Below are 12,015 nucleotides of genomic sequence, written 5' to 3' on the forward strand. Positions count from 1 at the left end.
TTTCCAGCCCAGACTACCTTATAAGCAGCTCTAATGGAATTCAACATATGACTTTTATGTTGACCTTTGAGTTATTTATATCACCTTAGTGTTAAACATTAATAAATTTGTTTTGTCCAGACAACAGATACAAGACTGAAAACACAATTGACAGTGAACTACAAGTTCAAAAGAGAATCAGCTTAATGAGTTTGAGGATTGGCATTTGGTCACATTAACCACTGCATAATATAAGCATCACTAACAGCAGTATATCCCAACTATTCAGCCATCCTCATGTAAACAGATAAACACTGATGAATGATCAAGTTATGGCTCACAATGCTGATCCAGTTGTTCATTCTTATATACCCTAAAATGTCTACTTCAGAGTCTTGCATCAGTTCATCCGCAAACCTTGTATACTGTGCATTGTACTCAACATATGGCGTAGAAGACCATACAGGCACTGCAACATCTACAATGTTCTTTTTTTATTTTGTTTTATATACATTCAGCAAAGACAGATGTCCCATAGCTTATCCAATACTGTGAATATATTGCAGTGAAAATGAATATTATCAGCATTAGGATTTTAGTTTTTAGCCCATACGAGAATGTCATTTTAAAGCTAATGATTGATGACTATTAACATCACAGTAACATACTACATAAACTGAACATATGCATACTGTCAAGATTTATGGTTTCATTTCCCATTGTCACATAAGTGTGGAAGGCACTCACTTCAGAGCTAATGACTTCGTCAATAAAGCTGGGCCCTGTACATCTTCAAAAAGCTTTTAAAAATACATACCTATAAGTCTATTAAAAACAAGTCGTGCAACTCTCTAAACATGTACACCAATGAGGAGGGGGTAAAAGAAACAGACCTCTTGAAAGATTTAAACGTACTCCAAAACTGGATAAAGCAAATCTAGACTTTTTTATTTTTTTAACAATTTGCCAAGACTGGAATGAGAGATAAATAGAAGGCACAACAATTTTGTTTTTGTTTAATACAAATACAAACTAAACATGAAAAATCTCCCTATTTCAATAAAAAAAAATTTCACAAGTTCAGGAAGAGTGTTTTAAAGAGTCAAAGTCTAGACATTTAAAACCTATCCCACAATCCTTGTAAGTGGTAAAGCAGTAGTGAGAATTCCTTTTCGTGATCATGTACCAAAAGAAAACACTCTATGAATACCCTTTATTCCATTTCTACAGCGCCAGAGAAAAGGGTGAATGTTGATTTTCGAGCGGCAACATCTCCAGACCAGGGCTGGGAAGTTCAGGTGACTCCCCACTCCCACCCCTCCCAAGTGATAAGCGGCTTTCCTTGCCCTTGAAACGTTTGTCAAGTGCTAGGTTCTCCTACAGCCTCCTGAACACATGCAGCTGAAAAGGATAATTCCACTGACTGAAATGCTTCCCATTTCAGTAAAAATAACAAAAAAAAAAACCCCAAAAGCCACACATTCCATTAGGAAAAACCACTGGTACCAAAAAAATCCAGTCCATATGTCTGCAGCAAGCAAGGATTCAGTTCAGTTCTTTTTAAAATCCATTTTTTCCTGAAATATTGTTCCACAAAGCTGGAATCTGGGACAAGGACTAGAAAAAAAATCACGAAACCAAACACAAACAAAATGGGCCAAAATAGTATCAAACGTAGCAGTCTATAACAGGCTAGGGCCACATTCCAAGATACCCAAGGCTGAAATTCACAAATCTGCAGGAAGAAGGGTTTGTATCATCACATCAATCATTGGCGTTGCCCGATGCCCCTTCCAGTGCCAAATCCTGGTTTTTGAGACATCCCTCCACGTGGAGGCCCTCGAATCCCACCTCCCAGCCCCCCACGAGTGCCACCAGGCCCACGGGGTCTGTTGTCTCGACGGTCACCCTCCCTGGCTGCTCGTGTTTTTTTCTCTTCCACATTCAAACGCACTTCACCTCTGAACATGATTGGCTGCAAGAGAAAAGTAGTAGACTACTATCAATAACCTGGACACAAAGAAAACAACTTATTTATTAGAGTACAACTTCAATTCATTTGAGGTATTTCACAGAGTAGGCACTGATGTTACATAGATCTGCCCTCCAAGTCATATAAAGTATTCTTATGGATCAAGAGGTCTCCTGCCTGAATAAAAGTCACTTCCCTCCATACCTACACTTACCTTGGACTAGCTGGATGCCAAACTAACCTTGGAAGTCATGTTGAATTTTTTTAAAAGAAGAACTGAAGCTTCATCAATTCTTCTAGACACCTACAGCTTCAGCATGCATTCAAGATTTTATAGGCAGCTTTGCATTCTGGAAACAATGATTTTAAACCACCACCACAAATTAGCATAGCTCAGCCAGGGTTAATACATGTTCAACACATGGCATTCACATCAACACACCAGCTCTACCCTAAAAGCAGGGAAGGCTTTTTTGTTTTGCTTCTAAATAGAATCTAGGCATGGATTAAGTGAGGCCCTGCCTGTCAAGTATCTCTTCTGAAGAAAACCAATGAAACAGCATTCCAGTTATCATCTTTGAAACAGTTATTTGAAATGAACAATTCTAGTAGACTTAAAGTATGACTCTTGTCACTTGTTGGAATTTACTTGATGGAAGTTACTTGTTGGAATTTAATGTACCCTATTGCCCAGGATCTTCTGAACTGGTTCTGGATCATCAAACACCACAAATCCAAAGTTAGGGAGCTTTCCTCCACTGTTGATACGTAGTTCCACAACATTCCCATAACCTGCAAGAGAATTTCCAAGTTCTTTGATCACACATTAGACTGTTCTGAAGAAGAAGCATGTATTCTTAAACACAAACCCCAAAACCCGACCACTTGAAAAACAAAGTCTGTGACTTACTTTGAAAGAAGTCCTTTAGTTCTGACTTATCCACATCATGAGGAAGATTTCCAACAAACAACTGGTGACTGTCTGGGTACCTCACGATCCGTCTAGTTTCCATATCACTCTGCTCTCCTTCCCGCACTTTAAAAATACAGAGATAAATTTGAATGGCATGAAAACACTTGATTTCTTATAGGAACTATGACACCTTTCACAATGGTTTATGCAGCTCAGTCTGATGCACCCAAGGAACAAAATCTTGTGGCAAATTTAAACTGCAGACTGATTGTATTTTATTTGGTCTTAATTGTTTACCAGCTTTGTTTTTCTTTAGAAAAACTGAACCTTGTTTTCATCTGTGATTTGTAATATTTTGGGATGTTTGGCCTGATAGCTTCTTTGCAGTTTTCTGCAACTGTGTGTCTGCCGAATGAACACAAAACTTCATCTTCCTGATCAGTTAAGCTCTGGTTTGTAAAGGCTGTAATAAGTTAATTTAAGCAGACAAGATACTCCTCACTATTATAAAGAGCACAAATCAAATATAACCCCCAAACACTCACAATATTCCCATTCAAAAACCTGAGTCATCAACATGCAAGTGACCGCGTGCTTAAAGCATGGGTGTCAAACATGCGGCCCAGGGGCCAAATCAGGCCCCGAGTGACTGATTGCCATCTGCTTCCTTCTCATTTCCTTCTGCATAACAGCTTGCTTTGCAAGGCTTGCTCACAGGAGCTACAGAGCAAAACCTACTTTCTCCATAGGCTGAGGCTTCCTCCCTTTGGGAGGAGGGGAGGGCAAGGCAGAGCTTGCTTTGCCAGACTCTCTCAATCTGAGCCAAGCCTCTCTTTCTTCTGAGGCTGAGGCTCCTTTCCCTCCTGGTTCTCTGGGAAAGGGAAGGAAGGAAAGAACCAGAGCTTCTTTTGCCCAGTTCACTGGATCCCATAGAAGAAATACAAATAAAACACCTTTAAGACCAACGACTGCTAATGTTTTAAGCACGTTTTACGGTGCTTTTTTTTTAAAAAAAATCTTTAATAGTTTTTGTCTGTGTCCTTTATCAAGTTTATATCTCTGCTACCTAATCTTAAATAGGTACACTCAAAGCCTGGCCCAACATGGCCCAGCCCGGTCCAACAAGGTCTCACTTATGTCAGATTCAGACCTCATAACAAAATGAGCTCGACACCCCTGGCTTAAAGCAAAATGAAGAATTTGTTGTGCATTTCAGACTTCAGAGTCCAGCTGAGCTTATTTTACAAACTGAATGCCTCTGCTTATCACAGAGATTAATACAGCCAGTAAATAGCACCCAATTTAGTAGGTCTATGTTACCTGCTGCTCTCAATTCTTACATGAGGGAGGAATATTTTTAAAATGTCTCTTACTTGGTCTAGGACCTCTTTGTGGGGGGATGTTTGTCCGTTGCTCGCGCACCCTCTGGTCCCGCTGAGGTCTTTGTGGTGGAGTCTGGGATTCAGGCTTAGACTCAGGACGGGGCTACACAAATGTACCAACAGAAATATGACATGCAGAAGCTAGGCAATGTCTCTCAAATAAATTCCTTCATCTTGACCACCATGACAATTAATGGCCCTAGGAACTTAGAAGGAATATATTTAACAGCTAGACTGCAGAAAGAAAGTGGCCACCTTTGCTCCAGTCTGTCTCTTCTGAATGAAGAGATATGGAAAATCAATCTGCGCTGGAAGCATTAATGAAAAGATGCTCCTTCCCATGCTGCAGCCCATGTACTTCCAAAGTTGGTGTATTTATTTCAAATATAACCTCCAAACACAATTTTCCTGATCTCACTGGTCCTTCAAATGCATGGTGCTTCCTAAAAGCTATAATGATGCACCAGACCAGAAAGACGTGGTCAGTTTTTTAAAAAAACAAAAAAAAAAAAACAACAGTATTACTATGATGAACAGGGAAGAGATTGTATTTACAGCACAGAAATTATGACTAGTAGCCTGATTATCCCAAACCCACACAATGATAATGGATGGAGAGAAAAAGAAGCTAAGCTGTAGGGAAATGCACTTGAGAGTTAGACTAGATGCCACTCCAGCACTTAAGAGTGGAGTCTGGAACTAAATGGCAACAAAAGTTCAATACCTACTGATATCCCCACCCCCCCTTACTGGCAGCAGTCAGCACTCAAGACAGTCTTGCTAATCATGTCCTCTAAAAAGTTAAGGCCATATACTGGAAAAGTACTGATAGAAAAGTTTAAAGAGGTATTGTCTGAGGTAATACTGAGAAATGCCATGGCCGAGGTCCTGCCTACCTTAGGGACCGTCTGTCCCCATATATTCCCCAGAGAGAGTACTTAGATCCAGATCACACAACCTATTAGTAATCCCCAGGCCGAGGGAGGCAAAATTGAAGGCTACTAAAGAGCCTTCTCTATTGCGGCCCCCCCCCTGGTGGAACCAACTCCCAGACGACGTTACAGCCTTGCGGGACCTTGCCCAGTTCCGCAAGGCCTGCAAAACAACGCTATTTCAAATGGCCTTCAACCAAAATGTGTAGATGCCCAACACCACCGAAGAATGGCATGAAGTTAGCACCAAACTGTTGTTTTAAAACTGTACTAATAACTTTAACTGTAACCTGTTTTAATTTTGATGGACTTGTGATTGTGATTGTTTTTACTGTTTTATTGTTGATACTATGATGTTGTTAGCCGCCCTGAGCCTGCTTCGGCAGGGAGGGCGGAATATAAATGTGAAAAATAAATAATAAATAAATAAATGAGCACTAGCCAACAGCACTAGCCAATTAATTTAACTCTGTGTTACAGCCAGTGGGCCTTAGTAGCCAAGGTCATCAGTTGGTCAAGTAAGGTATTCCTACCTGTGAAGCAGGTAATTTGACAACATGAGGAGGTATGCCCGATACTGGAACAGCTCCACTAGGTGGAAGATTCTTACTGGTTACAGATGCCCATGAAGATGTCTAACAGGAATAAACAGCATTTCAGCATTCCCAAGTGAACCCAAATGTCAGTGCTCTTCAGAATTACGCAAGGTGTCTGTCACATTTTGTCATCTTTCTTCAAAATGATCCTCAAATCACTAGCAAATCCTTTATTCTATTATGAACCTTTTAGACAGATATATATCAAGCAACCTCCCTTTCAAAGTTCTCCCAACAACTATGCTGAGATACTCCAACACAGTGGTTTCCAGGATTAGTCATTCACAAGATCCATATATTGAATAATTCTGATGGAGATAATCTATCAAGAATGACACCTGCGAAGATCACAATCTCCCTATTGTGCTGAGAATAATTACTACATTGATCGAACCTCAATGTTGAAAATAAGCCAGTAAATCCACAAGTTTGCACGCAACTCTCCACATCTTTCTTCTCCTCACACATGGCTCAAAATAATTTACAACAAACTAGTTTGTTGACGTTCAAATGGCTTATCTTTTTAACTACAGCCCAAGATTCTAAACCACAAATCCAGATTTAGAATCCTTGTTTGTAGAAAAGGGGGAAGTTCACGTTTCACCTGACTTGGACATCATGGACAAACTGCACTATGTGCAAAATGATTTGGGTGTCTGGATGGTATCCGAGTACCAGTAAATGTGTCCCTCCCAAAAATCTGAAAATACTTGGGAGTAATCAGAAATTTCGGGGACCAGCATTTTAAGCCTCCCAGGACTACTTTTTCTTTAATTTTGCTGCGTGTCTGTGTTAGTGCCTTCTTTTCAGGCCTTGGTATCAGTTTGCCAGATTGGTTTGGCTTGAATTTTATGATCCGATTACAATATGTTCTTCGGTAAGTAGATTTACATTTGATTCTTTGGTTTGGCACTGGGACATGCACTAAAACCACAGGGTTGCCTATTGGAATGCTGACTGGATATAATGGGAACCAAGAATGCCAAACTTGCATGGGCTCCACCAAAATGCATTAGAGATCAGATGCAGAATTTGTTCTGCTGGGCTTGTTGGTTCTGTTTGCAATGGGAGGCCTTTGGCCAGTGGCTGCTTTGTTTGCTTCTGTGCCTTTGGCTATACTTTGCCCTGTAGAAATCATGGAAGTTTTCCTCCCATATTAAGCAGTGGAGAATGGCAGGGGGCACTTTGTTCAGGGACCAACAGAATTGAACCTCTTGGTCCAATTCACTTGAGACTTGGGTGTTATTTAGTGAATAGGCACCATCAGCTCCACTGTAATTTTGTTGTCATTTGCTTAAATAACAGCCTCCTTCATCCCCCTGGGAAGATTTTCCATATGAAATAATGGAGCCAAATAATAATAATATTGGAATCCTCCCTTTAAAAAAAATCCAAATATCAAACTGTTGGGAACTGAATAACAGGGAATACAGTTATTTTTTAACTCCATTATAATGTGAAAAATATTGATCCCGCCCCCCTCCCCCCGCCACGATGCTCAGCCCAGCCAACGACTCTGCTATTATAGATATATAGCTAGCTTTTCTTCAAGGAAGTATGAGGGACAAAGACATATGTGGCACAATCTAGATAACACAATGTTGCTGTAAAGCTTTTAATGTTGTAAGCAGCCCTGAGCCCGCTTGCAGGATAGGGCGGGATATAAATTTAAAAATTAAAATTAAGGGGTTTGCAAGTTTTTGGAAAATCTCTCTAGGTCCTAAGAAAACACCCTCAAAATGTGGAAGAACAAACTTGATGAAGAATGCCAATGAAAATGCCATTCACATATTACCCTAGAGTCCTCTTGCACCACAGGAGCTAGATCTGCAGGAACAGGAGAAGGACTCTTCTCTACTGTTTCCTCGGGAGTCGCTTCCTCCAGCACTGGCTCAGGTTTTTCTTCCTGGGCCTCTGGTTCAGGCTCCTGTTCAGGCTCGGGCTCAGCCTCTTGTTCTGCCTCTGCAGCTGGCTCCTCCAACTGCTCTTCCAAGTCATTGCTGCGAAGGGGAAATCCATTCAGTATAGGTAACAATTCATTTACACCACTCAACAGCAGCATTTAATGGTGTGTTACTCTAGTTCACCTCTACCCTCACGGAGTTCTTTGTTAGGTTAAATGATTATTTTTAAAGAAAACACTGTGCACAATCACTTATTTAAACACACACCTTCTTTATATTTTATTAGCAGAAATTAATGCAGATTTATACAAACAAAAACCAGTATTCATCAAGGTCAAAAGAAACCTGACTTTCATGACCCTTCCCCCAAATGAGATTTTGAGAACCGATGTTCCCAAATTAATATTTCTCACAAAGCATTGTTCAAATAAAAGAACAAAATCCCCAAATCAGAAATTTCCTAAAATAAGCACACAATATACTTAACAACCTGTTTAAATACATTTAAAAAGAAAGTCAGTTTGGACACAGAGATCAAAGGTGAAAAACAAGTAACATCTGAATGTAGTTGGTGAAGCAGTGCACTTATGTCCGTTAGATAACATTCTTCAGGAAACAGGCTTTTTTCAACCAGTGCAGCCAACTGCATTAGATAAAATGGTCAGAAGAGGCGGGACTGGGTGAGAATTTACCTGACGGACTGCTCATAGTAGGTTGCAGAATCATCAGCAACTGCCTCAGGGGTCTGCTGCCTCTCTTCAGGTTCTTCCGCCTCTTCCTCAGATTCTGGGACAACACCAAGGACAAGAAAAAATTTTTGACGGTACAGTCAAATAAGTTCAATAATTTGCATATGGAGCCACTGAAGCAAACTTAAATACTTAATAAGACAGTATTTGCACAAAATACTTGTAAGGAAATCTTTACAAATTTGAATGTGGCCTTGCATTAGTTTCAACCCTCACACCTATGCAGCACATAAATTCAAAAACACTTATATACAAACTCAGTGTCATGAGAGGACTGGGAAATTGCAGGAGGGGAGAGGAATAGCGAATCAATACTTATTAATACCATTACGCATCCAATTTAGTAGTTCACATTGTAACACAAGTAACAGGTAGATATCTAACAGCTAGATTTGAGTCCAGAACCACCTAAGAGACTATCAAGATAGTTTGGGGTACAAGCTTTCAACAAAGTTCCTTTTTTAAGTTATAAAGCTTATACTCTAAAAAAACCGTTGCTGGTCTAGTGCTACTGGACTTGTATCCAGCTGTTCTACTGCAGACCAACAAAGCTACACTCTGAAACACATCCATATATAAAACCACGTCTCTGCACTAACTGGAGCTTATAAACACTTTCAGTCACCAACCTACCTGAAGCATGCTGCAATAGTCTAACCTTAAGATTACAAAAAAGCATCAATGAGTATTTTCTAACTGCCACAATCAGAAAATGTGAATGCAACACTTCTCACAGTATTTTTTGCATAAAATATTTGAATGAAACAATCTTGTGGTCCCTCATCAATATTTAAATCCTCTCATTCCCAGGATGTGCTTTTCATGGGGGCAGATTCTTAAACAGTCTCTGCCATGTCTGGTGCTGCAAAACACAATTCCCAAATGACAACAAGGTAAAAAACACATTCTTTTGAAGTGAGTGGACTACTCCTTTTATTGCTGAAGTTTTAAAAGTTGCTTTATCAAGCCATTTTATTTGGTCTGATACTGTGGATTGGATGATGTTCCCTTTTGGCAAGCAGCTTGAATGTAGATCTTTAAGTTATAACATACACTGTTCAATGTTCACAATTAATTTGGGAAGGAAATATACTAGCAGAACTTTAAAGAATAAGACAAAACACATTAGTTACCCTCAGCAGGTTCAGTATCTAAGTCACCAAATACTTCATCCTGATAGCGGAAAATGTCATTATGGACATAAAACTTGTTTGCAACAGATCCCTGTAAAAAAACAAAACAAAGGCCAAACGTTCAACAAATCATTCTCCTTAATTATGGAACTATAATAGTAGTTTTACTCTATCAGGATAAATCCTATTCACTTGTTAGCCAGTTTTTGCCTCTTTGTCATACAAAGAGCCATGACTTCCAATCCACAGATGTCCCCAAACTATGCTCCACCCAGTACGGAGTCATTTCAGACATTAGGAGACAACAGCTAGGGTATACCAGACTCACTAATGTAACATTGCCAAAGAGAAAGTCTGATTGAGAATATTGTCACAGAAGTTGAGGTGATTATGTGTCCACCATCTACAGTTATTTCACTACTGCACTCAGTAAACCAATTGCACAGTTTCTAAGCAAACGACAAATGAAGTTTTGAAAGCGGTTGCTCATTAGCTCAAACTACTTTCAAATACAGGCACACACTGACACGACAAACAGACATAACCTTTATTGGTGTAACAGAAAAGAAAAACAAGGTCCAAAGGAATTTCAAAATGGGACATACAAACCACAGTAACTTGCAAGCCCAACCAGCATGGGAATACAAGGTTATATGCAAAACTTAGCTAAGAAAAGTGGGGCAAGGTACTTCCCTACCTGACTCCACTTTTAATTTCTTTTTCCATACCATACCAAACCTTTAATGGCATAATAGATTCAGATAAAAATACACAGAATATAAAAATTTAAACATTGGAGATAAAATCAAAATAAAACCGAGCTTACAGATACATTCAAACATGGTCAGAATTAAATTTAAGGATGTCAGCCAGAAATTTTGCCACAGCCTCACTAACCACCCCCTCAGTATCACTCAATAAATAATAACAGGGTGGCAGAATAGACAAATCTGGAGAAAAAGAAAGCTTGCCAAATAAATCTTTACGGAGGTTATGGTAAAAAGAACAATCAAGCAATATATGCTGGATTGAGTCAGGGGTATTCGCTCCACAGGAGCAAAGTCTGTCGGCTAAAGGGACTCGCTGATATCTCCCTTGTAAAACTTTGGAGGGAAACGCGTTTAGTCTGGAATAGGGGCTTGCTCCGTCCACTCCACGCATCGACCTGGTATTGCAATTTCTTTTTCATTCACTGCTAGGGTCAGAAATTCTACAACCTGCTCAGTAATTGAGGGACATTTGTCAGCCAACAAAAACTCTACCCTTTTGCTTGTCACCAAGTTGGGGGTTAAGAGGAGAGGTTTGATCAGGCGCCGTTGGTGCTGGGAAAGTAACGGGCAGTCTAGTAGAATGTGCCGTATAGAGTCAGGTTCTCAGCCACATCCACACTGTCTCTGTTCATAAGGGATACCCTTATATCTCCCATCGACCACGGACAATGGAAATAAGTTGAGTCTGGCCAACATAAAAGCTTGGCGTTGATGTGGGCTTATTAGATTTGAGAAGTACTGAGCCATGCAAATTTGAGAAGGGGGAAGGTCCAAGAAGCGGGGTGAACATGTGCCAAGTGCTTCAGCAATTGTTAATTGGGAGTCAATATCTAGTATTCTCCTGCGGATCAAGTGAAATATGTAAATTTCACTGCAGTTTGTCAATTAATTTCGATAGATACCAATTGATTTAATTTTCCCGAGAACTGAACAGAACCATTTACGGGTAAAGGGGTCTGCAAGTAAGAGAGAAATCAGACTGTTGGGTAAGGGGTGAAAATGAAGGTGGGGCCAGTATTTGATTGTGGTAATCCAGATTCTAGACTCTGTGTGGAGAGCTCAGCTGGTATGCCATCAGGTCCTGGGGTTCTGTGCATTTTTAGTGAAAAAACTTCATCAGTGTAACTGGCGGCCATTCAGGAATGTTGGAGAGTGTTAATGAGACATTAGTGGAGGTAGTCATAGATACATTATTAAATAAGTATAGTAAGAGACCCATTTCTGTGGTGAAACTGGGCAAATGTTGGGGGCACCAGGATAGCTATTAAGACCTGAAACCAGGGACCAGAAATCTTTATTATTGTTTTTTGATGCCTTGGAAAAGTTTAATCCAATGTCCTGAGCGGGCATGTTTTTTCTGAGCAAAAAGTAACATTCCCTCTTTATTGTGCAATAGTGTTGGAAGTTCCATGGAATGTTACCTTTGCACTTCTGGTGGAAAAATTGACATAATTTGCATTTGGCAAGGAAGCAATCAGCATCGAACCAATTATTAGTAGGGAAGACTGTTTGCTTATGATCGAGGGGTCGAGTTAAATCATTGATTTTTTCTACTATAGAATCATAAACCGAGAGTTAGCAGAATTAGTACTGGAAAGTTTACAATGTAATTGCAGTCCTGCATCACTAAGCATCCATCTTTGTAACTAACTTGAGACACATTAAGCATTCCAGCTTTACCATCA

General features: G+C 39.9%; 1 protein-coding gene across 2 annotated transcripts in view; it reads right to left on the bottom strand.

Annotated features, from left to right (window-relative positions):
* Positions 1-458: 458 nt before the first annotated feature.
* Positions 459-12,015, bottom strand: part of G3BP1 (G3BP stress granule assembly factor 1) — a 54,458-nt gene continuing 42,901 nt past the window's right edge. The window contains exons 5-12 of one of the 2 annotated variants that reach the window (XM_060240285.1): positions 9,561-9,651; positions 8,371-8,464; positions 7,570-7,774; positions 5,712-5,813; positions 4,238-4,349; positions 2,862-2,987; positions 2,634-2,743; positions 459-1,954 (exon numbers count right to left, since the gene is read on the bottom strand). In XM_060240285.1, the coding sequence (XP_060096268.1) occupies positions 1,748-1,954; positions 2,634-2,743; positions 2,862-2,987; positions 4,238-4,349; positions 5,712-5,813; positions 7,570-7,774; positions 8,371-8,464; positions 9,561-9,651 (1,047 nt within the window). In that variant the 3' untranslated portion in view covers positions 459-1,747. Of the gene's footprint in view, positions 1,955-2,633; positions 2,765-2,861; positions 2,988-4,237; positions 4,350-5,711; positions 5,814-7,569; positions 7,775-8,370; positions 8,465-9,560; positions 9,652-12,015 lie in introns of both variants that reach the window. The other variant, XM_060240284.1, reaches the window with a different exon arrangement.

Source organism: Heteronotia binoei, chromosome 5, assembly GCF_032191835.1.
Source record: "Heteronotia binoei isolate CCM8104 ecotype False Entrance Well chromosome 5, APGP_CSIRO_Hbin_v1, whole genome shotgun sequence".
Lineage (NCBI taxonomy): Eukaryota > Metazoa > Chordata > Lepidosauria > Squamata > Gekkonidae > Heteronotia > Heteronotia binoei.